Below are 23580 nucleotides of genomic sequence, written 5' to 3'. Positions count from 1 at the left end.
AGAGAGTGATGTACCAAAAGAGGCATAAAACCACAAACCCACACAGAAACATGTTGTGTCAGGCTCAGGTTCAAATTCACAGTTTTGCATACATCTTGAACAGTAATATCAGCTATATATATATTTAAAAAAAAAAAAAAACTAGAACAAAAAAAACACAGAGGAAGTGGAAACTGTGTGTCTCCCACCATCGAAGCATATCAAATCTCCCATCAAAGCCTCACACGGATGTCATTTTCAAAGGTGATTACACACAAAAGGATTTGCATAGGCACAATGAATTACCATCAAACAACAACACCAGCTCCAACTTGCAAACCTGCCTGCGTGCCAAAGCACAACGGTGGACCACTGCTGAACGGAGACTTGGGTAATCTCATTGAAATGGATCATTCTGAATCCACCACAGGCACCGATAAACACTGCAGATTGCTAAATCAATGTTAAGTTGACAAGCAGCACACGCAACATCTCACTGAGAAGAAAAATGCAATGAAAAAAAAAAGCAACCCAAAACTGAGCCTGCCATGACAGATATCAAACTTACATCTAAGACAGTATCAGACAGTTTGCTTCCTGCTTAGCAGCAGCTGCAGAGAAATTTTTAAAGGACCTAAAGCCATTTCTCAAGTTGAATTTCACAGTCATTAAAACATTAAATTAAAGCCGTTTGTCAAACTCTTTCTAATAACGACCTCTCTTTAATAATAACAGTGATAAAGGATTTGGCACTGGTGACGCAAACTCATACAGAATGATTAGTAGCACAAATCTTTAACAAATTAAACCTGCAATAACTGATCTGTCTTTTCCACTCACAGACAGCGCACACAAGTGCTGAACGCACCGACAAGCGCAATTAGCAGTTATGGACAAGCTTTATCGCTTACTTGTAGATCTGTTACTGGTCTCCTGGCAAAAGTGCAACATTCACACTTGTATAAGTTTGCTTTTAGCTATACGTTTTTGTTTCTTTAACTGGCATTTTTTTCTTTGCAAACAGCTGCATGTTGTAGCCTGAAAGACAGGTAAGAGCAGTAAGCGTTCATCATAATAGTAAAATTATGAGTCAGTCTGTGAAACAATGACCTGAAACTTTCCCTTACAGCCTCGTAAAGCTGAGCAGAGCTCAGGTGTTAAGTCCCCTGGAGGTTAATGATAACATGCCTGATGTTTTCATGTTGTTATACTATGAATGTTTTGTTGCAGCGTAGAATAAAGATGCAAGATTAAAAAACTAAAAATACAAAAGGTTTTCCGTGTAGCCAAAAGCTGATACTTGTAAGGGTTTTTCATCTTTGCCACCCTTGCCCCAAAAGACATCAACAGCGAGTTCTTTTATTGAGAAAAGCTGTTTTTTTAGACATGGAAAATGATCAATTTCAAACATTTTTTTTAAAAAGATACATCTTCAAAAATACTGAGTGGTACTTTGGACTTTTCATGGGGTTAGTGGACATTGTTAATCTACCAATGTTATACATCAAAAGGGAGAACTTGAGTGAATGAAAGAACAAGAAAAAAACAAATGGGAAACAAAAGACCTAGTCAACAGGGTGATGAATATGAAAAATGATGTAAATTATAGGCTGCAGGCATCAGATCTCCGAAGAACAACACTGAAGGTTTGTGTGTGATGGCCTTTCCAAAATTAAAATACTGTAGTATAACATTTTTCAAACGATTGTGTTAAACCTAACAACTGATTCTGATTAGATACTTTGATTAGGGTCTATAAAATCATGATCACAAAAATAGATTTTTACGTTGTTTCTTTTTCACTTTCCTTATCTACATATTATTCAAATGTCTTTGTCTTTCTTTTTATGTAAAAGAACATTTTGTCTCACCTAGATATCTTCTCAGCCTGCAGAGTGTATTTCGTTGTTGGCGTGTCTCCGGGCTCCCAGTGGCAGGTGACATTAACTCGATGTATGAACACACAGCCGATTAGCCGAGGGGGTCGGGGGAAGGCCGTGGATGTTGTAATGCAAAACACTGGAAGAATTGAGAGTGGCTGGAGTTAATGACATGGAAAAGCACATGTTGCAGTTCATTGATAAGGATGAGTGTGGTTTTTAGTTTATTGTGTGGTGTAGGTGGGTAAAAGTGGATTTTAAAAAAATTAACTAAAATAAGGACCTTTTATCTATGAGCCAGTCGTTGCATGTCAGCACTCGTGCCTTGCGGTACCTTTATTAAGCAGACTCATCCTTATTAGCAGGATTTATACTGATGCCAGTCTCTTTTGAAGTTTTGATTGATTATGTGTGCTCAAAAAAAATGAGGCTACACACATTTTAAGCATCAGCGCAACTGTTTTATCATCTCAGAGTGTGAACACAGTGCAGAGAAAGGCTTTCATGTGACTCAGGTATGCAAAACCTCCACTGCCCAAGTGTGACTCACTGTTTTCAAATTTGGGATGGTGAAAAAGAGATGATGAGAGGAATTAATTAGCTTTCAGCCATTTATAAGTTATTTTCCCTGAGGTTACAACAGTAGTTCAGGCAAGACGGAACAATATCCTTTCTTGGCTCCTACTGCCATAGCTTGTTTTGCCTGCTGGGTATACCTGTCGTAAGCCAATATAACCATACGCTGGTACAGGTGGACTGATTTCTTCAGAATGATGATAATGCTGACATTTGGGGACTTTTAGCTGTCTCAAAATCACCAATCTACTGCAAGATCAAAGCTAAAAAGAGGCAAAACTTTAAACCGATGATGCATAAATAGGGGATCTGGGGCTGAACTGCAGTTTCTGGCCTCAGGGTGTATACCGGGGATCCTTTGAATCCAGTGGGTTACACACTGGGGCCTGCATGGATCAGGCTAGTTCCAGTGTAGATGGTCGAGTGGACTGGGCTAAGGGGGAGACTGCAGAGAGATTCAACACCTTGGGCTCTTAGTTGTGTTTCCAAGCTGTTCCTCAGTTGTTTTTCTGGAGTGGCAGGATGCATTCCACTGCTGGGGGAGGACACTGCTGATAGGCAGAGCTCGTGTGATGGGTGTGCATTAGTGCAAGTAGCACTTTCGTGAATGTCTTGCAAGCGGAACATTGCATTGCAACAGGAGGTTTACTGCTATTGAAGTCCCCTGTCACCCATGTTAATAATGATAATAATGTGCCACTTACGACATGCTTCTAGTCATCCGACAAATGCTTGCCGAATTACGCACTCCGTGTTTTGGTCTTCACAGGCTGAAATAACAAAATGTTGTGCAGCACTGCATTCACTCACTTGTTGATAAGCTTGTCTGCTAATTGGTGTTATATGGTTATTATACAGTAGAATAACAAAACTGTGTGGTATAAAACCAAAAACAATAACCTGGGAGGAAAGTAGAGGGATGTGGTGTGACATGTTGTGGTTGTAACTTTCTCATGCTTGGTGAGATTCTGTCATTTAAATAACAAATTATTACCCGGTTCCACTAACGACACTTCCAGAAATACCAGCACATCCTCACATATTGTTTGAAAGCTTGCTCTGGATGATAACAAACAGCAGAAAGATAACAAAGTTAAACATTACCCAGGACGAGTCCAGCCCCCAGCAGCCAGGTCCACATCACAGCTGGACTCCGCTCCATGAAGACCAACTGCTTTTTCACCCACTCACTCCCATCATGCTACATGCAAATCAAGGACTCTTCAAGGACTCTGCACGCTGTTCCGCAAAATTGCTAAAAAGATTTGTGAAGTGTCAGCACAGGATGCCTGATAATGAATAGCTTTAGTGGTTAGATTACATCATTTCCATTGAATTTCAACATTATGCACTCCACACTGTATATAAATGCCACTTGTTTTGCACATATTCAACTCTGTATATTTTATATATTTTATTATTATTATTATTATTTTTTTTTACTATTTAATTTGTAAAAATGTGTATACACACACACACACACACACACACACACACACACACACACACACACGTAGGAAAATATTTAGTATACACATCCAGAAATGCATACACTATTATATATTGTACATATATTTATTAGTTTCAGGTTGGCCATTCTTGTATTTTGCTCGTTTGTGTTGTTGTGTTTGCACATCTCTGTTGCTTGTGGGGCTCGCACACAAGAATTTCACTCGCATGTGCTGTGCCAGTGTGCCTGCACATGTGATGTGACAATAAAAGTGATTTGATTTGATTTGATTTGAATGCATTTCTGTAAGTTAAAAACGGTTTCACTACAACATTTTTTTACTGCTTTGAGTTCCTTGGCATTGCACCATAGGAAACGCACCAACCAATGTGACACATAGCAGTTTGTGCAAGTGACTTTCTAAAGTTTGTGAAAGCTTGCAAGTGGTGACTAGATCGATCACAATAAACAATTTGACATCTGACTTTTCCCCTTGACAGAAAACAAAGCTCCCCTCAGGGTGGGAGCTCTTACTCAGTGTGTTGGCGCACACCAATACAAAGCCACTCCAGATTTTTTGGTTATTTAAAGTCAGAATAGAAAACAGCATTTTAAAATGGATTATCATTATAGCCCATCTAATACATCTCTCACAATCTGATATATTGGTATCTGCATACATTGCAGCCTGAGTCAAGGGTCGTTGCAGTAAGCTGATACTGCTAACTAAACATCAAGCAAAGTAAGCAATGGCCCAGATATTGTGCTTTAAAAACATTGTGAACTTTATACATTTATTAATGCACTAATATCAGAACTTTTATGTGCAAAAAGGTGCCAATCAGAATCGCCCATAACAAACTTCACTCTGAAATCTAAAGTTACATTTGTGCTAGATTCATAGTTTCAGATTGAGGAGACAGTGACTGAGAGTTTTAGATGCAACTTGTTTTGGGTTCATAAAACAGTTTGATTATTTAATTTAATTATTTAAAGGAAGCTTAATTTCAGCTAAAGCACAGTGTGTAATATATAGAAGATTATAAACTATTCGCTGACTTACTGTGTTTAGTGCTTCTAAACACAGAAATGATGTAGCTTTCAAGTATTCCACCTTTGCACGAATAACATTAATAGACGTAAAATGCTTTAAATATATTGAAGAAAAAAAAATCACGAAATTCTTAAGTCACACACTGGATCTTTATTAATCAAAACAAAATGATAAAACAAGTTCAGTAGAAATCAAAATAATCAAATCTTTGAAGGTTGGAAGTTAGTCAGAGTTAAACATTGCTCAAGTGTTCCTTTTATTATTATTATTATTATTATGCATATAAACGAATCACTGAACTACAGGATGACCCCAATAAATTTTTTTTATTGGATCACTGTTACTCCAGTTTTTATTTGATGGGCTCTCGCGATCTGTTTCTATTGTAACTCAGCAGGTTCACAACAGGACAGTAACAGCTGGAGCACTTTGGCTTTCTGGTCATTCTTGATCACTTTCCACATTTATTTAATTTAATTTAAAATGCGTTATAGCGAAATGGTTACGATGCTTTTTGTTTTTCTTCTTTGTTTTTGACCAGCTGGTCAAAATAGATTTGGGTAAAACATCGCAACGAAGTGAACTCGAAATTTGCAAATAATGGGCGATTTTTTTTTTCAAACTGAAAAAGCCGACTTCTCAACCAACTCACTAATAACGATGCGCGAAAGCACCAATGAGAGCTCAAGGAATAAAGCAACAATCACTTTTAATCACTCATTAAGAATTGTGGTAGCAGATTTTCTCGTCAACAAACCGCTAACGCTTGAGCAGCTTGACAGGTTGTTTTTCTGTTTGCTTACTGAAGCGTTAATCACGTTAAACAGCAGAACAAACATGCACTATGTGAGTTTCAACCAAAGTTGCAATTCATGAAACGAAACGAGCGGCTGCAAAATGTCAAAATCCGAACTCCTCTTACCGGATTATGCCCGAATGATACCCGTCTCGTAGAGTTCATCTACAGCGATTGCGCAAAATCTGCCGTTTGTCACCTCGAAGTAAACACACCAGTACCGCCCCACTCCGTGCCCAATGTGTGGCGTGCGGTTGCCTAACTGCGGATCGAGGTCCCCCCAAACGGTCACTTTTATATAGCCTACATGACATTTACACGTCACAAATAACTCATAACTTTTTCTATAACGAAAAAAAAAACAGGTTTCACTTTCCCGCATTCTATGTTGTGGCCAATTTACACAGAAACTACTCCAAAACCATTAGGCGCATCTGCACTATAATAATAACAATCGTTTCCTTTCAGCTATTACCTTTCTTAGCCTCGAAATTAGTCTGCAGTGTGTAAAACTGACGCATGGGGCTTGTGTTAACAATAACTATAAAAGCAATTAAGACGTGAAGGATGTACTACAGGATATGTGCTGCATAATATCACAAAGAAACTTCATCTGTGGGTAAGAATATCCCCCCAGTTGGTCTAATCAACCTGCAATTAAGCATGTTGTTCATCATTACCAAAGATGCACAACAATAGTCTTTAAAAAAGATATTTCACACACAAGCATGTTTTTAAGGAAAATAAGGAGAATAATTACACTTAACAGCAGCTTTATCCTGGCAAAAATTAGACGGGTAAAATCAGGAAATCTTCAGTTAATACAGTAAGTCCACAGTGGCAAATATCCAAGGGCTTAAACACTAAGATGTTGCAGTAGTCTTTTACTTATGTGCATAGCTATTCGCGCAGCAGAACAAATAAAGCTTAGTCATTATTTCACAAGGAAAACACTTCATCACGATTACAGTCTTCGGCAAGGAAAATGGAACAATCAACAGCTCTCTGGGGACCGGTGTTTGCCGTCACTGCTCTTACTCTGAGCTGCATTTGCGAGACAGAGGCAAACAGAGCTGTTGTATTCTGGGAGAGGGGCTGGCTGATCGGGCTCCCCGGCTGATCGTGTATGGGTCATATCCCTCATACAGAGCCTTCCTCTCTTTAGGACTGGACAGATCAAGAAGTCTTTGGCTGGTTATGTAGCTCTTTGCAGCTTTGGAAACGGACCAGCACACTGGGCGGTCTCCTTTGAACTCGGGGTGGTCATTCTTCGGAGCTAGGGCAACAAAGGTGATTGTGTCAACTAGCAGACAATACAATGCAAGTTTAAACACATGCAAAAAGTCTAGACAGCTTGAAGAAGAAGTAGAAAAAAAAAAGCAACTCAATTCTAAAAACAAATTTGTATTCAGACGAACCCCCACGGACAAGAAGTGGAGCTACTTCAGTAACCTAAAGAAGTCCAGTTGCCTTTATTTCAAGCTCTCTAGAGAACCTTTACCTGGGTGACTGAGAGCCTAGACAAGCAAAGAAGCAAGCAGGTGAAAATTGCATGGTGGAAAAAAATAGGCTTACTGGCGAGTAGCTCTATGTGTGGAGATGCTTTAGAGGGCAGGTGGATTACTTGTACATGTTTAGATTCGTGCCTGGATTTCTCCAGAACCTGCCTTCGCTTTGGCTGGGCGAGCTGGCAGATCCGTAAAGTGGCAACAGCTGTCTGTGTGCTTACCTGGAATCAAATTTGTAAATAAGCCTATTAAACACAAAGAAGAATGGTGTCAGTCAGGTATTTTTCATCCTGTCCATATGAAACATGGATTTATAGTCATGTCACACACTTTAAATTGAAATGTATCACACCACGCCTAATTAGATAAATTAAGTTGAAAGAATGTACAGGCAATCACACGTCTCAGGATTAGGGAAGTTATTAACTTTGATCATCCTAACCTTCCTTGAAGGGAAAGTCAAAGCCAACCACAAAACACCTGGACCTATTCATGCTTTCAGAATACAAAACCAGTAAAAAACACAAGATGGCTCTGTTGAAAGTTATAATATAATTATATAATATATTTTCAAGTTTTGGCGCTTTAAATACCGGACATTCTGGCCTAACTAACACAGTAGGCTGTGGAGTTTAAAAGACTTTGTGGCAGGTATGGTAAACTAGCAGTCATCTAACAATGCACCACATATTCGTTTTCTCTCAGGAAATAGTTTGTGTTACTCACAGGGACCGACAATGGGCAGGCGGGCTGCCAACCAGCTGCAGGCGCCCGAGGTTGAGCCAGATGACACACCCGTTTGGATGGGACGGCCTTAAGAGCCCATTCACTGACCTGCCATATGGGAGAAATTCTGAGGAAGGACATAAAGATGGAGAGAGCTTTAAAAAAAAAAGGTCTTGCAGGTACAGTTTAGCTACTGCCTAATTTGACGTGTTTGTTTGTGACATGTGTAGTGGCAAGAAAATTACAATAAATAGGTTTTCTTGTTATGTCTCTAAAGGGAAGGCTTCAGAAGCTTCAGGCTTCATGAAGGTCTGCACTTTACTCTGCTGCAGATGTGCACACAGAAAATTCTGAGAGGTCTGATTGCAAACACTGATGATGAAAGTTTCATCACTTGAATCCAATCAAACAAGTTTCTTATCTTGGTTTACTGGATCTTGCTAATAATATTAGTACAACATAAGATCTTAATGGGGACAGGGTGACAAAGCTGTGGGAAAATCTAACATTAAAAACTTTTAAAAAAAAGGAACAAGAAACTAGAAAACTGACTCATATTGTACGTATAAGAGCACATAAATGTTTCTGAAAAAAAACCCCCCCATAAAGTTATTAAGAAACTGCCCAAAATGGGTCGCGCATTTATTAGAAGTCTATTATATTTACGTGACTTGATTGTAGAACTTTCTACTTATGCACAAGTCCGACCAGCGGGGGGTTAACTCTGTTGAAAACAAAATAACAATTATGCATGGTGTTACAAAAAGGCAGCAAAGATCAAGTTTGCCAAGAGAAGAAAAAAGGAAACGATTGGTACACAGACCAATTTTAGTGGTTAATCCGCTCCTTTCTGGTGGAAGCTTATCCAGCCAGTAAACAGACCGACTGAAAAACAGAAAAGAGCCCATTTGTGAAAAAGAAGGCGACAAAGACAGAGAGCTTCGTTAAAGGGTGCGATTCAGACCTACCGGTCTGGATATCTTAGTCTGTTTGGTTTGGGTTGAGCCAACTGCTGTATCCGAGTCGCCATGGAAACACTTTATGCAACTGGGAGAACGCTTTGCTGCTAAAATGATTCAGTTGTAACAAAAGAGAGTTTCTCAATTACAACCACATACTTTTATATCTGAGACAGCACATTTGTCAGTAGTTCTGGTCGATCATTATCATAATGGTAGTCTCAGATGAAGCTGAAATGCTTGAGCGGCTTGGGATTCATAACTTTTAGTTGCCTAAAGATGACGATACAATGTCTGGATAAAAGCATTAGGATGATCGTTACTTTGGTATAGTTCTCCAGTGTTCTTGAAGGGTATTCAAAGCTCTTCTTTAGATGTTGGCTAACTTTTGCTCCATTTTCTATCAAGATGATCCTGCAATGCTTCAATAATGTTGATATAGTTTTTAATAATGTTTTTCTATCCAGGTACGCTTTTACTTCACTGACAGAGATCACTACCATCTTGAAAAATCAAGCTGTTGCCAATCACATGCTTTCCATGATAATGCATGATGGATCAAAGCCTGACAATACTTTCCTGTGTTCATAATTGAGTCGGTTCTTTTAAAGATCTCCAACAACGCTGGCTGAAATGGCGCCAAACAATGACAGCTCTACAGATGTTTTACTGATGCTGTAGACACTAACTGTTGCACCTCCCTGATGACCTTTACTGTACATACAGTTGATGCTGTCAGCTTAAAAATTCCAAACTCAGATTCTTTTCTCCTCGTTTCACTTCCTAAAAAAAATAACTTCTTGACATCTTTTCCACTAAGACCGTTTCTGATAGGTCATGAGTCAGATCTACGTCGACTTTTCCCTTTCTTTATTACTACAACTACTGCTTGAAATCACTTTTGAAAAACAACCGAAAGTCTGACAGTTTGGAAGCAAAACATAACGCATGAGGAATGACTAATGGCTTTTTCCAAGTAGTGTAACAAGCCTGATTAGTTGTCTAGGCAAAACGAGTTTTAATACCTATGTATAATTTTTGTCTGTAGCGTCCATTACAAAGCCAAGTGCATTATACCCTTCCAAAACTGCTTACACTATAAATAGAAACCAATTCACACAATTAGCTTTAACATATAACAGTACTTTTTCCAGTTACCTTAAAGCTATACTTACCTGTCCTGCAGCTGAGGTAGCAGCTTTCTGTGTTGACACCGAAACCTGCTGGTTGCTGTAGTAACAGGTGACAGTACACCTGCCTATGTTGAATGTGCTTGGCAAAGCGAGATCGTCTCCCACTTGCTGCTCGCATAATTTTCTCACTTTGTCATTGGCAGTGAACAGCTGCAATGTGAGATAAGACCTACATTTAACTTTAACTAGCATTCATACTTCCTTCATTCTTCAACTGCAAAAATACTAAAGATTTAGTTACTATATTTTTGTTTACATAAACTCCAAATGGGCATGAATATCATGATTCCTTTTAACATTTTTTCCCCTATATTGGAAGGACTGTATAGCATAGACTTTAAAAAACAAGAATTAGATGCACAAATTTGGATTCATTTCTCCAGTCCAGACAACTGACCTGGCCAAGGCAAATTAATTTCTCATCAGTGATTGAGACTGACTTATCAGTCATATTAAAAAAAAAAATCATCGGTATAAAATGTTTGACAGCACTCACTAGAGTGATCAATACTCAACAATGGGAAATTTCAAGGAACTCTGTGAAGAGCTAAGACTGAAAACTGTGCACAAGATGGAAGGGCCTCTTTCTAAACAACTGCACATTCCAACATGTAAAACATTGTTAAGCTTTGTAGTTATGTACAACTATCAAACAATTGCGCATAAATACAAGTTATTCAGATGTATCACCACTTTGTAAAGGACTGGAAGACCCAAACTGTCATCGTCAGATGAGAGGAAATCGGTTAATGTCCACAAGCTCAGCTGAAATTTGTAGCTGACCACATAAAGAAGTCGAAAACCTACTAAAGAAAAGTTTGATGGTCAGACGAGACAAAGATTGAGCTGGCTAGAATGACAAGGTGAGGCTGTCAAACCTACAAACATCAACAGCTATCAGGTATGGTGGTGTTTTTTTTGCCTGTCCCTTGTGGTTCTTTAGCCGTCAGAATTGATCATGGCCTTGCTATATTGGCCCATTTGATCAGCCTTTGTTGTTATTTCTTTTATTTTCAGTTGTTACAGACGGACAGACATGGGCTGGGGGACAGGAAAGTGAGAAAGGGCACTTTAAAAACAACAACAAAAAAACAACAACAACAACAAAAACAACAACAAAAAAACCCCAAAAATAACAACAACAACTGGGGGTTCCAACAGGACTGTGACTGTAATTGCACATAAACTGATAAAGCAGACCAATACAGGACATCCAGAATTTCCTTACCAAAGCCACAACCTTGAATCCTACCATTTTAAACTTGTTTAATTTTGACACTGTGTGGATTAGAAAAAAATCCAAAATAAATTCGAAGTTGTGCACCATATTCTTTTTTTTAAAAATCCATCATTCCATCTGGGAAAAAAGAAGCGTGTGTAATTTTCTAAGCTAAACTGTGTGCTGGAGGAGTAACTTGAACTTACCTTTAATTCAATTCCAAATTTTAATTTACATTATTACATTTATCATTATGAAGCTCATATGAAACATTATTTATTTAAAAAAAAAAAAAAAAAAAAAGGAACGCAGAGACAAACTGAAAACACCACAACCTTTATTTTTTACAGGGTTTTAAAATTTTATAAAATAGCACAGTCATTAAAATACCAAAGCTTCTTTGATAATCATGTTCACAAAGCCACAAGCTTTCAGTATAATACTGTAGTTAATATTCTCTAAACTAGTATTGCAGGAGTCTGTTATTGTGTGATGCAGTCAACTTTGTGTTGTTCACACATTAACAAGAGGAGCCAAGAACACTGCAGGGCAAAACGGCTACAGCATCAAGTAACATTGGCGGGCCTCTGAAACGCGCAGAGAGAAAACCCCAGGGCGCAGAGATGGTCCGGCTTAAATATGTAGTGTTTGGTTCATAATTGTAACTAAAACTTAAAAAAAAAAAAAAAAAAAAATATATATATATATATATATATATATATATATATATATATATATATATATATATATATATATATATATATATATATATATAACAACAATACTGCTTGTAGTCACAGCATGATTTCAACTGCATTTCCAACCTTTTAAACTTAGTTCTCAATCCTCACACCAGAGCTCCAATCACTTTGACCTTTTGTCAGTTTAAAAACATGAAATTCATGTGACAAGAAAAAACAAACAAACAAAAAACTGGATTATTGGCACAAGCTAAGGCCACCCTGACCCCACCAATAATATTCTTTAAGTCTGCTTCACATTTGACAGCAATAAAGACAAAACTCCATGCAAGATTACATAAATTCTACCGTCTCAAGACTAGATTTTGTCTTTTTCCTCTGTGAGGTGAAAGTACTGAGCTAACAATCCTATTATCAACAATTGCTGACTTTCAAGAGTCCGTGACAGATAAATAGAGGGATTTCAGTGATGTACTGTTTCACAGATTCCTTAAGCACTGAGCTCTCTTGTAAGCGGCCAGTGTAGATACAGGGATTAAAGTAAAAACAGAAAAGATGGCACCAGATGGTCCAATCTCTTGCAAGCTGTGCAGGTAGAATGGCAGTGTCATAGCATGTAGGACACAGGTAGAAATAGGTAAATACTAAGAATATATATGTATATAAGAATATATTCAGTAGCACCATGAAAATCAGGATGTGTATGTCACCGTCAGAGGGTCTGCACTGGGACAGGATACAGCAGGGACATGTGCTCGGCTCCTCTGATTGGCAGCTTGTGTGTCGTGTAGTAGGTGATGACCTCGGGGATGGTCGAGAACGGAGGGCTGTTCTCTCCGAGGACGTAGCGGCCGTCTGGGGACTGGGTGAACTTCATATGCATGAAGCCTTTGCAGCTCCTGACAATAAAGAGACAGTGCAGATGAGCCTCAACTTGCCTGACAGGAATGTTAATTAGTACACTGAAAGACTGAGAATGAAAGTGTGTGTGCGTTTGTGTGTGTGCATGAGCATTACAGAATGTTTTAAGACCTTATAATTATCAAAACTGCCACCTGGAACAAATATGTCACGTTATGTTTCGTACAACAATCGGAGCGCCACACAGCTTTCTGTGATGAAAGTATTCCTGCAGTCTCAGATCAACATTCCAATTGTGTTATCATCATTGCTTGGGGTGGGCCGCACACAATCAGCCCATTCAGTTTTGCTTAATTAAAAAGTTTCAACAGGAACAACAACAAAAAACTGTAAAGGGAACTGGAGAGTTGTCATTCAACCAGGAGTCAGCATCTGTGCCTATTATTTTGGTATGAATTGCCGACAGTTTTATTCCTTCTCACTGTGAATCACTGATGACTGTTTATATAACCGAGCCTCAATCTCTAAATGTCAAACTTTGAAACTGGTGTCAAACATATAAATACAAATCCTTCACTTTTCCTCTAACGTAAAGAGTCATGTGACACACTTAGATGTATAAAAATACTGTGTTTTAAACTCATTTATAGGTATTTAATCCAAATGTGTTCAGGTCTCTGGGACTATGACTCTCACACACACACACACACACACACACACACACACACACACACACACACACACACGGCTTCCTTCTGTGGTATTAGTGAAGGGTCTATGAAACAGAAAATCTGATTGGGAATAGGTTATTAATTGATATAATTAATGTACCATTAATCTCACTATGCACCCTCAGAACTAGCTTTAATGTCAACTTATTCATTCTGCAAAGTGAAGTTTAGGGATCCAAGATAAAAACAATGGCCAAAATCATCGCTTAGAGAAGCTTGGGTTCGTCTTCCTGTAATTTTGTTGGTGCGTTGGTGGTAAAGATAGCAATCATTAAAGACAACATCTTGAGTTCAAACAGGTCTTTCCTGCACCTCTCTTTTTCCTTGTATTTGTTATGTCATCACCTTCTACAAATACCCTTATTTAACCCAACACGCATGTGGTATGAAAGCAAACTCGAGCACCTGAAAAATGCGTTTTTTTTATTCTGAACGCAAAATTCAGCTTGAGCTTTTACACATCTGGCTTTCTTCCATCAAAACAATATTTTAGATCAGATTCTATCACATTACCAAAACAGGGCTTTGGCAGCAGTTTGTTCAAGTTTCCCTTCATCCATTTTGCAGCTACATTTCACTTTCTTTTTTCCCTTTTGCTAATTTGCTGATTTGATCAGTGGTTTAAGCACATAATATGCTCAGAGAATCCACAAATATTTTGGTAAAAAAAAAAAAAAAAAAAAAAAATTGCACCAGAGTGCAAACAAATTCCTGTGCTCTTTCAGCTCACTGCTTCAAAATAATACAGATGTGAGATTGGGAGCAATTCCCAGCATTCCTATGATCTTTTCCAAGCAGCTGTTTCCATGTTGGTTATTAAAGAGACTAAAAAAAAAAAAAAAAAAGACACTTGCTGAGAGAAAAAAAGCCAGAAAAAAAAAAAGGTTGTTGTAACCAAGTGAGAACAGAGAAACTAGAAAAATGATGTGCAACAATACCCAAATGGGTGGGTGCGTGGGGGACCAGATCACATAAATTTCGGAAGGGCCTAAAGCCAAGTACACAAGGGAATAATTACCCTTTAACAGAGTGCGGTAATATTGAAGTAAGACAACATGAAGGGTTTTTTCCTTCTTTTTGATGCACTCCACACCGCAGCATTCAGGGACACTCATGTTTACCTGAGGGAGAGAGAGTAGTCGTTTCGGCACGTCTGGCTATTTCTCACCAGGTAGGAGCTCTCTTTGCACAGAGTCAGCAGACTTTCTGCTTCTGCCCGGCTCAGGGCTCCATGGTACCACCTGCAGGCAAGCAGCAGGACAGCATAACACAAAGCTAAACATTTTATAAAGTCATAACTGCATTAATCTTTTCATAAAACAGTTGCAAAATTGTATACATTGTTTACAGCAATGGTCATAAGTGCATATCAGCCAGCTTTATATCAGCGTGAACTTAAAATATTTGTTTTCCTTTTGTTGTTGCTGATGGTAACCCATCACATTTAGGATGTGAAACGCAGAAGACAAGACAACACCAAACATGTGACAGTAATCGCCACAATTTCTTTATAATCAAATAAAAAAAGAAAATAAGCCAAGCCGAGTGCGGCTGGTTGTGTTTTGCAGATGCAAATGCGAGAGGAAATGCAAAGCTCCAGCCTCCATTTCTGATTTATTCTGTGAGTCACACAGGTCAGACTTTGTTCTTAAGCCAAGTTTTGCATGTTTCAATTTAAAAAAAAAAAAAAAAAGAAAGAAAGAAAAAAGTAAATGTTGGGATGAATTTTTCAAGTCGTTAAGTTGTAGGCATTTCCTTTATGAAGTTTATTTCGTCTGGGATGGCTGTCAGTACATAAAATTCCCCTTTACAACAACAGTAACTGAAAACTGTGTAGCCTAACAAGTACTGGCTTTTACTTTCTGTCTCTCTCACACACACACACACACACACACACGTAATCTAAAGAAACTTAACAAAACAAACTAAACCTGCGAACTTTTCTTTTCTTTCTTTCTTTCTTTCTTTTCTTTTTTTTTTTTTTTTTTTTTTTTTTAAATGCAAGACGATGCATGTCTGGACCAACGGCCTTGAACTTAAACCAGTTCAAGGCCGTTTTATGTTTTGGTTTATTTGAATGACCTTTCCCCCCCCCCATTTTGAAAAACAAACAAACAACAAAAAAAACCCAAAGTTTTTGAGATACTTCACTTAAAAACAAAAGACAATTAATTACTTAGAAGCATGATGAAAGTAAAAGGGTATGTTGTGCAAGAAAGACTGCTATTTTTTGGAAGTAGAATAAAAAAAAGAAAAAGAAAACTAGTAGAGCCAACATCAAAGGTTAAGACTGTGAATCTCAACTTACACTTGCATCTCCAGCGGCAGAGATGGATCCACCCTCTCTCCCAAGAGCGAAGGAGTGTCACCTACAAGACGGAGTGTAGTTGCCTCTGATGTGGCGCCTGTCATGGTAAGCCTGGACTGTTCTGTGTGACCTCGTGATCGCTCTCTTTCAGTCCCTTCAAACTGAACTATGGGCACACAGAGAGAAAATGATACGTCAAAGACAAGTAGTTACAGAACTGTAATAAATGGCCTGTATTTGTATAGCGCTTTACTAGTCCCTAAGGACCCCAAAGCGCTTTACACATCCAGTCATCCACCCATTCACACACACATTCACACACTGGTGATGGCAAGCTACATTGTACTCACAGCCGCCCTGGGGCGCACTGACAGATACCAGGAAATCCCCAATTTACCTGCTAGGGCTTTAGAGATGTTGTCCTTCTTCCACTCCCACGGCTGGTCGTATTCATCAGCCGGCCTCTCGTCATCCTGAGGCAGCCTGCTCTCCTTGCTGTCTATCACCCCACCCTCAACCTTCTGAGGCGGACCAGCTCGATGGTGGTACCGAGTCCTCTCCTCATATGGGTTGTCATATAGCTGACTGCCATCTCCACTCCCAGACCGGTTGGCCATCATGTTGTGCTGTAGTTCTGCACAGGAAACATAGAAGGTGAAAACTTTTCACCTTTACCCCTCCTAAGAATTGGGTAAGTATTTCTTCCCAAAACACTTGTACCTCAATAAAATGCACAATAAATGTGAATTATTTATGGTACGGTAAGTATTTCACCATATACAAGTATCAACTTTTATGTAGAGGAAACCTGAAATGATTCGCTGGGCCTCAAATGGCTCCATGTAACTGCAGCAGTCTGCTGGTGCAGATTTGGGCTCCCAGTTTGTTCTGGCTCTTGGGTGTGGATGTGCGTCAAAAGGATCCGAGTAATCTGCGTCGGCCTCTGACGCTGCTGGGGCAGAGGGAACCACCTTAGTGGGGGGGATAGAAACAAAGCGAATTACACAAATTAAATGCAATGACATTGGACCTCAGTGTTTTGAGATTGTGATTGTCTGAAATAACAATGCTTACAGGTTCCTCCTGAACAGTCACAGGGCTCAGAGGGACTTTACAGCGACCAAATTCCTGAGAGTCCACTTTAATCAGTCTGTGTTTTGGAGACACAAGTTTTACCTAAATGTAAGACATGGATAGAGAACACATTAGATAATGAATCAAACATCACCCAAACAGGCGCATATCTTTTTTGGAGCATGTGCATTTAAAAGTGGTCATTGTGAGGCAATTTATGTAGGGACACATGGCTTTTTTGAGGAGGGAACATAAGCTGCATGTGCGCATGACTGTAAAAAAAGGAGTCCAAGTCATACCTCTACACCATTAGGCAGCGCTGACCCAAATGCAGGGAAAGAGGGAAGGCTCACAGTGGCATTACAGGAGCCGAAACCACCATTCTGATGCTCCTTATCAGTGTGCTGGTACGGGTCCTCAAAATCTAGCTCCTTCTGAGCTCTGTAGGCCCTCAAAATCTCGCTCTCGCTGTAATCTGGTCTCGGGGGTTGTGGAGGATCACGCCTGCTGCCAAAGTTCAGGTAGTCCTTCAGCCACTTTGCCATGGATCTGTGGGGATGAAGTAGTAAATATCACATTGTAGGGACTGTTTAGTGATTATTAAATTGGCCATTTCAGCTGCACCATCTTACTTAACAGAAATGCACAAATCTGCACAAATTTCTTCCACCTTTGTTTCCGGCGCCCCCCATGTGCGGCAGCCTGTTACAGCAGCTCTGCTCATTCTGAGTTTCTTTCTTTCTTATCTTTTCTTCTCGTAATTTTTTATAACTAAGGATCAGCTGTTAGCGCTGCGTCCCGCAGCGGTACTGCCGGCGGACAGACCCGACATTCCCAGCGAGCTGAGGAGGAAAAGACGGGGGTGTCGTGCTGGGAAGGAGCGCCGTCGCCCGAGAAGGAGACGTTATCGACCATCTCTTCCTTCTGTAATCATTGGAAACGTAAGATCTTTGCCCAATAAGATGGATGAGCTCACGTCGCTAACCTGGTCACAGAGGGAGTACCGGCAATGTAGCATCATGATGCTAACGGAGTCGTGGCTAACACCGCTAACTCCGGACACAAGCGTGACACTACCGGGATTTCAGATGCTGCGAGCGGACAGGACGAGAGAGAGCGGTAAGAGGAAAGGAGGGGGACTGGCAGTTTTTGTGAACGACAGATGGTGTAACCCTGGGCACATCACTGTGAAAGAACAACTCTGCAGCAGAGACATTGAGCTGTTAGCCGTTAGCATGCGTCCGTACTATCTGCCCCGGGAATTCTCGCATGTTATCGCAATAACAGCGTATGTCCCCCCCCTCGGCCAACGCGGATGCAGCCTGTGACACTCTCCACTCAGTGGTCAGCAGACTGCAAACACAATCTCCGAGAGCCCTTCTCATAATATCAGGGGACTTCAATCATGCCTCTTTGGACTCCACACTGCCCACCTTCACCCAGTATGTGACCTGCTCAACCAGAGACAATAAAACACTGGACTTACTGTATGCCAATGCTGAAGAGGCATACAGTTCATCACCTCTCCCTCCCCTGGGCAAATCTGACCACAACCTGGTGCACCTTGTCCCTGTGTATGAGCCCTTAGTGCGCAGGGTGCCACCAGCCACCCGCACAGTGCAGAGATGGTCAGAGGAGAGCGAGGAGGCTCTTAAGGACTGTTTTGAGTCGACTGTGTGGGAGGTGATCTGTGACGACCATGGAGAGGACATCGACAGCCTTACTACATGCATTACTGACTATATTAATTTCTGTGTGGATAACACCGTACCTACCAGGACTGTACGGTGTTTCTCCAACAACAAACCTTGGATTACCCCAGAAATTAAAGCTGTCCTCAAGCAGAAGAGGAGGGCCTTCAAATCCAAAGAGGAGTTGAAAAGGGTGCAGAGAGAGTTGAGGGGACCTATAAGGAATGGGAAGGACAGCTACAGGCAGAAGATGGAGAACCAGCTTCAGCAAAACAACGTTGGTGAAGTCTGGAGAGGCCTCAGAACCATCTCAGGCCACAAACAGCAGAACTCTCTGCCTGGGAGGGATGTGAGGTGGGCAAATGAACTGAATCATTTCTTCAACAGATTTGATTCAACCATGAGACAGTCTACAACATCGGCTGCAGACTCACCCACCCCCACTGCTGCTGTTCCACCTCTGACACCTCAGACACTTCACACCTCCTCTATTCTCCCTGCTCACTCCTCCCCACCCCCAACAACAGCATCCAATACACACTCAACACAAGGCTCCAGCCTGTCTCTCTCAACCACCCAGGTTAGGAGGGAACTGAGGAGGATTAATGGCAAGAAGGCAGCGGGCCCAGATGGCATCAGCTCGAGGGTCGTCAGGTCCTGCGCGGACCAACTGTGTGGGGTGATGGAGCACCTCTTCAACCTGAGCCTGAGGTTGGGAAGAGTCCCACAGCTCTGGAAAACCTCCTGTGTTGTACCAGTGCCAAAGACTTCACGCCCCAAGGACCTCAACAGCTACAGGCTGGTGGCTCTGACATCCCACCTGATGAAGACCCTGGAGCGGTTGGTCCTGGCTCAGCTTCGGCGCCTAACAAGCTCATCACTGGACCCACTTCAGTTTGCCTACCAGCCTGGCATTGGAGCGGATGATGCCGTCATTCACCTCCTACATCGTTCCCTCGCTCACCTGGAGACCGCTGGAAGCACTGTGAGAATCATGTTCTTTGATTTCTCCAGTGCCTTCAACACCATTCTTCCCTCGGTTCTGAAGGACAAGCTGGAGAACTCTGGAGTGGACCATCACCTCACTACCTGGATCCTGGACTACCTCACCGACCGACCACAGTATGTGAGGACTCAGGGCTGTGTGTCGGACAGGGTCGTCTGCAGTACGGGGGCCCCACAGGGAACGGTTCTGGCTCCGTTCCTCTTCACCATCTACACTGCAGACTTCTCCCACAATTCCACCCAGTGCTTCCTGCAGAAGTTCTCTGATGACTCTGCAATAGTCGGCCTCATCACTGATGGGGACGACAAGGAGTACAGAGGACTGACTCAAGACTTTGTGGACTGGTGCCAGCTGAACTACCTCCAGATCAACGCCAGTAAAACCAAGGAGCTGGTGGTAGACTTCCGCAGGCACAAGCATTCTCCACTGCAACCACTGAACATCCAGGGTATGGACATTGAGGCTGTGGACAGCTACAGGTACCTTGGTGTTCATCTGAACAACAGACTGGACTGGACTCATAACTCAGACGCCCTCTACAGGAAAGGGCAGAGCAGGCTGTACCTGCTGCGGAGACTCAGGTCGTTTGGGGTGGAGGGCCCACTCCTGAAGACCTTCTATGACTCTGTGGTGGCTTCTGCTATCTTTTATGGTGTGGTCTGCTGGGGCGGCAGCATCTCTGCTGGGGACAGGAAGAGACTGAACAGGGTGATCCGAAGGGCCAGCTCTGTTCTAGGATGCCCTCTGGACCCAGTGGAGGTGGTGAGTGACAGGAGAATGGCGGCTAAGCTGTCATCCCTGTTGGACAATGTCTCCCACCCCATGCAGCAGACTGTGACAGCACTGAGCAGCTCCTTCAGTGGGAGACTGCGGCACCCACGGTGTGGGATGGAGAGATTTCGCAGGTCTTTCCTCCCCACTGCTGTCAGACTCCACAACAAAGACTTTAACTGAACAAACACACACATCCACACATGTGCAATAACACTAAGTGCAATAATCTTTTCTGGCATCGTTGTATTTTTACTCAGTTGTATATAGCATTCGTATTCTATTTTTATCTTATTGTATATTTTTATTCTATTTTATTCTACTGTATATAGTATATTATTTTATTCTATTCTGTACAGCTGTGTACTGTATTTATTCTTATTGTATTCTAATTTTTGCGTCATAACTTTTGCACTGTCCACTTCCTGCTGTGACAAAACAAATTTCCCACGTGTGGGACTAATAAAGGTTATCTTATCTTATATTCCCTGACAAAGTCACCCCCAAAACAGAGAGCTATTGTTACAACAATATACTCAACAGGTTAGGCAAGATTAACCCCTAATCTTAAACCCGTGTGGTTAGCTTGCATAAGATTTCCTCTGGTTTAATAAACAGCAAAGCAGATCTCAGCGTCCACTGACAATCGCTAGTTAGCATTAGGTTGTAAATTAAAGGTGTTCAATCAATCACTTTCTCATAACACTGGATTAAGGGTAGCATTTCCCTCCTAAAAAATACTCTTAAAGAGCTTAACAGCTAACGAATCCTACTTCATTTAGTTTAAGAAGTTATGAGTTGGAGTATTGAGCTGTGCAGTTAAATATGAGTCACTGCAGTGTTAACATGTCTAAGCTAAGTTAGCCGAGTAGCAGCTACCGTCAGTTTCTGCTAACGTTACTTCTTTAGGCTCACCCTTTTTCTTTGCATTGACGGTCACCCGTTCCAGTTATGTCTTTGTGGTTACCATCCGGGTTTTAGTGTTAATGCTGTCCAGCCTCAAAGTAAAACATATGCAATCGCTAAAATTTGCTTCGGAGCCAAGCAGGTCAGACAGCTAATGCTAGCCGGACCAGAGGAGACACTGGAGCAGACCGTCTCCGACACAGCCACGGCGGACTGGATTAAAGGGGAGGGGACACACATTTATTTATTTATTTATTTGTTCATTATTTTTGTGAGTCGACATTAAAGTCATACGAACCCTGCCTAATCCACTGTTTAAGCTGCAGCGCTGTGAATAATCCTCATTCTTTCAAAAATAATCCCCGCCATCGTGGAATATTTTGCTTTTCATCTGTTTTCTACACTGAAGAATGTGCGACGTATCACTGTGAACTTTAACCTTCTACATTGTTCACATATGCTAAATTTTAGATTATCTTTGAAATTTGAATTGGGCTTTAAATGATTGTACTGCATACAACTTTAATTATTTTTAAGAACAAAAATTGGGTGAAAATTTTTAATCTATTTTTGCTTTTTCTAATCCACACTGGGTCAAAAATAGACATACAGCCTTAAATATATAAATGCACTCACCATGTATTGTAATAAGTGGTGTTTGAAGGTTCTACAGCATCTAGTAACTGGCCATGGCCTATTAAGTTCTCATTGGTAATCACAATCGACTACATCTGGTAGTTTCTCTTTGCCAGCATATAAAGGATTTATTTGACAGCACACATTGGATTGACCAATTCTCATAACAATAGAAAAGTCCAAGGAACTCAGTGAAAATAAGAAAGAAAATTACATAGAAGAGGCAAAGGTATTTCGGAACCACTTCAAAATAACTGCATATTCCAAGATTTCACTTCAAACAGCTGTACGTAATCGCCAAGGACTGGAGGAAGACCAAAATTGTCATCCTCAGATGAGAAAAAAATTGGTTAAGATGTTAGAAACAACCCAAGAAGCACCTGGGCTCATGCCTGCCATGAACTGGAAACTGTTGAAACACAGTGTCACGGTCCACAGCGAAGACAGTTTTACATATCTGTAGACGGAGAGGGTGCTGAAAGACGCAGCTACTCCAAAATCAACACCTTCAAGCTTGACTGAAATGTGACGCTGACCACATGAACAAGTCAAATGCCTTCTGGAGAAAAAAATGGATTGTCAGGCAAGAGAAAGTCTGACCGATTTGGCCACAATTACAAGAGGTATGTTTGGAGGAGCAGAGGTGAGACTTTCAAATATAAAAACACTGTAGGGTACCAAATGTAAATGATGGTGGTTCATTCTCTGGAGCTGTTTTGCTGTCAGTTGAACTAGTTCATTTCACAAAGTGCAAAGAACTAGGCCTACCTCCACATTCTTCTACTTCACCTCAACTCAAAAGCTAGACACAGTTGGGTCTAGCTTTCCCATAGGACAACAGTCCTATGGGAACGGAAAAAGCAGGCTAAAATTAAGCTTCTGGAACGGCCTTCCCAAAGTAAACCTCAGTCCCGCTGGAAATTTGTGAACTATGCTTAAAAGCGGGGTTGGTGTGAGGAAATCAACAAAATTCACTGCACTAATTCTACCAAAAACAGTGATCAAATATCTTGCCAGAAGCTTGTTGATGGCTAGCAGAAAAGTATGGCTAAGGTGCAACTTTGTTTAACAAAAATCATTAAAGATGCTGTACAATAATTCCACCCTGGAACAATTCCACAACTACTTAATTTATTCTGGGCTCTGAGTTAGACTACATTATGCATTTTGATTTTTAATAATGCTGGCTGCCTGAGGTGGAGCCAGCTTATGTATATGAAATGAAAGTTAAATCCAGTTAATCCTGTCTGCGGAGGGGGGGGGAAACTACACAAATGAATTTGGATTACTGATTTACTGACTTATCTTGGCTTTGTGGTCAAATGTTGAAATGAGCTTCCTTTGAAGGGTGTCTGGGCTCTCCCTTTGAGGCAAGGTGGGGAGCTTGTTCATTTACAAGAGCAGAACTTCTACTGTTCCACAATGAAAGACGTCCGTTGAATTGGTTTGGAGACTAGATTAGGATGCCCCCTCCTGGACCTGGATGGCTCTTTGGTGGTGCGTTTAGGGCATGGACCTCAAGACCAAGGACAAGCTGAGAAATAACCCAATATGT

General features: G+C 40.9%; 3 protein-coding genes across 8 annotated transcripts in view; all 3 read right to left on the bottom strand.

The window, feature by feature from the left end:
• LOC146686279 (interleukin-31 receptor subunit alpha) overlaps positions 1-6533 on the bottom strand; it is a 20675-nt gene extending 14142 nt beyond the window's left edge. Inside the window, exons 1-3 of the mRNA XM_085441070.1 lie at positions 5862-6533; positions 3540-3690; positions 1851-1998 (exon numbers count right to left, since the gene is read on the bottom strand). Coding sequence (XP_085297196.1) covers positions 1851-1998; positions 3540-3597 — 206 coding nt within the window. The 5' untranslated portion in view covers positions 3598-3690; positions 5862-6533. The remainder of the gene's footprint in view (positions 1-1850; positions 1999-3539; positions 3691-5861) is intronic.
• Positions 6534-6604: 71 nt separating this feature from the next.
• On the bottom strand, positions 6605-10147 carry spmap2 (sperm microtubule associated protein 2). 5 transcript variants are annotated; one of them, XM_085441073.1, is made up of 7 exons: positions 10104-10147; positions 8938-9035; positions 8793-8854; positions 8636-8693; positions 7970-8096; positions 7311-7464; positions 6605-7011 (listed from the first exon to the last, which is right to left on the bottom strand). In XM_085441073.1, the coding sequence occupies exons 2-7, from the start codon at positions 8997-8999 to the stop codon at positions 6770-6772; spliced, it is 705 nt and encodes a 234-aa protein (XP_085297199.1). In that variant the 5' UTR covers positions 9000-9035; positions 10104-10147; the 3' UTR covers positions 6605-6769. The 5 variants fall into 5 exon arrangements, with proteins under 5 accessions (XP_085297199.1, XP_085297197.1, XP_085297201.1 ...); XM_085441071.1 differs by having other exon boundaries at positions 8636-8854; XM_085441074.1 differs by having other exon boundaries at positions 6861-7011; positions 7360-7464; positions 8636-8854.
• A 1955-nt stretch (positions 10148-12102) lies between these two features.
• On the bottom strand, positions 12103-21761 carry LOC146686277 (SH2 domain-containing adapter protein F-like). Of its 2 annotated transcripts, none has more exons than XM_085441748.1 (8): positions 21688-21761; positions 17315-17564; positions 17016-17117; positions 16750-16912; positions 16339-16575; positions 15942-16107; positions 14755-14874; positions 12103-12940 (listed from the first exon to the last, which is right to left on the bottom strand). In XM_085441748.1, exons 2-8 carry the CDS (start codon positions 17558-17560, stop codon positions 12754-12756), a joined length of 1221 nt encoding a protein of 406 aa, XP_085297874.1. In that variant the 5' UTR covers positions 17561-17564; positions 21688-21761; the 3' UTR covers positions 12103-12753. The 2 variants fall into 2 exon arrangements, with proteins under 2 accessions (XP_085297874.1, XP_085297873.1); XM_085441747.1 differs by lacking the exon at positions 21688-21761 and adding an exon at positions 21399-21613.
• Between the last annotated feature and the right edge of the window lie 1819 nt (positions 21762-23580).

The sequence above is a fragment of the Copadichromis virginalis genome, linkage group LG19 (genome assembly GCF_057382275.1).
Source record: "Copadichromis virginalis isolate Kocher_CV1m ecotype Utaka linkage group LG19, C_Virginalis_male_GT1.1, whole genome shotgun sequence".
NCBI lineage: Eukaryota > Metazoa > Chordata > Actinopteri > Cichliformes > Cichlidae > Copadichromis > Copadichromis virginalis.
The sequence above is the reverse complement of the archived record's forward strand: the minus strand, read 5'-3'. Positions and strand labels throughout refer to the sequence as shown.

Bases quoted from the DNA above. Each gene is read 5' to 3' on its own strand.
- LOC146686277 (XM_085441748.1), bottom strand. From the start codon at position 17,560: ATGGCAAAGTGGCTGAAGGACTACCTGAACTTTGGCAGCAGGCGTGAT. The intron at 17,118-17,314 runs GTATGACTTGGA...TCTTACATTTAG, and splicing joins CGCTGCCTAATGGTGTAGAG to GTAAAACTTGTGTCTCCAAA. The intron at 16,576-16,749 runs GTTTCCTCTACA...TTTCCTGTGCAG, and splicing joins GGCCCAGCGAATCATTTCAG to AACTACAGCACAACATGATG.
- spmap2 (XM_085441071.1), bottom strand. From the start codon at position 8,999: ATGGCGACTCGGATACAGCAGTTGGCTCAACCCAAACCAAACAGACTA. The intron at 8,097-8,635 runs GTAAATATAATA...GTCCTTCCTCAG, and splicing joins AAGTTCTACAATCAAGTCAC to AATTTCTCCCATATGGCAGG. The intron at 7,465-7,969 runs GTGAGTAACACA...ATTTGATTCCAG, and splicing joins CCTGCCCATTGTCGGTCCCT to GTAAGCACACAGACAGCTGT.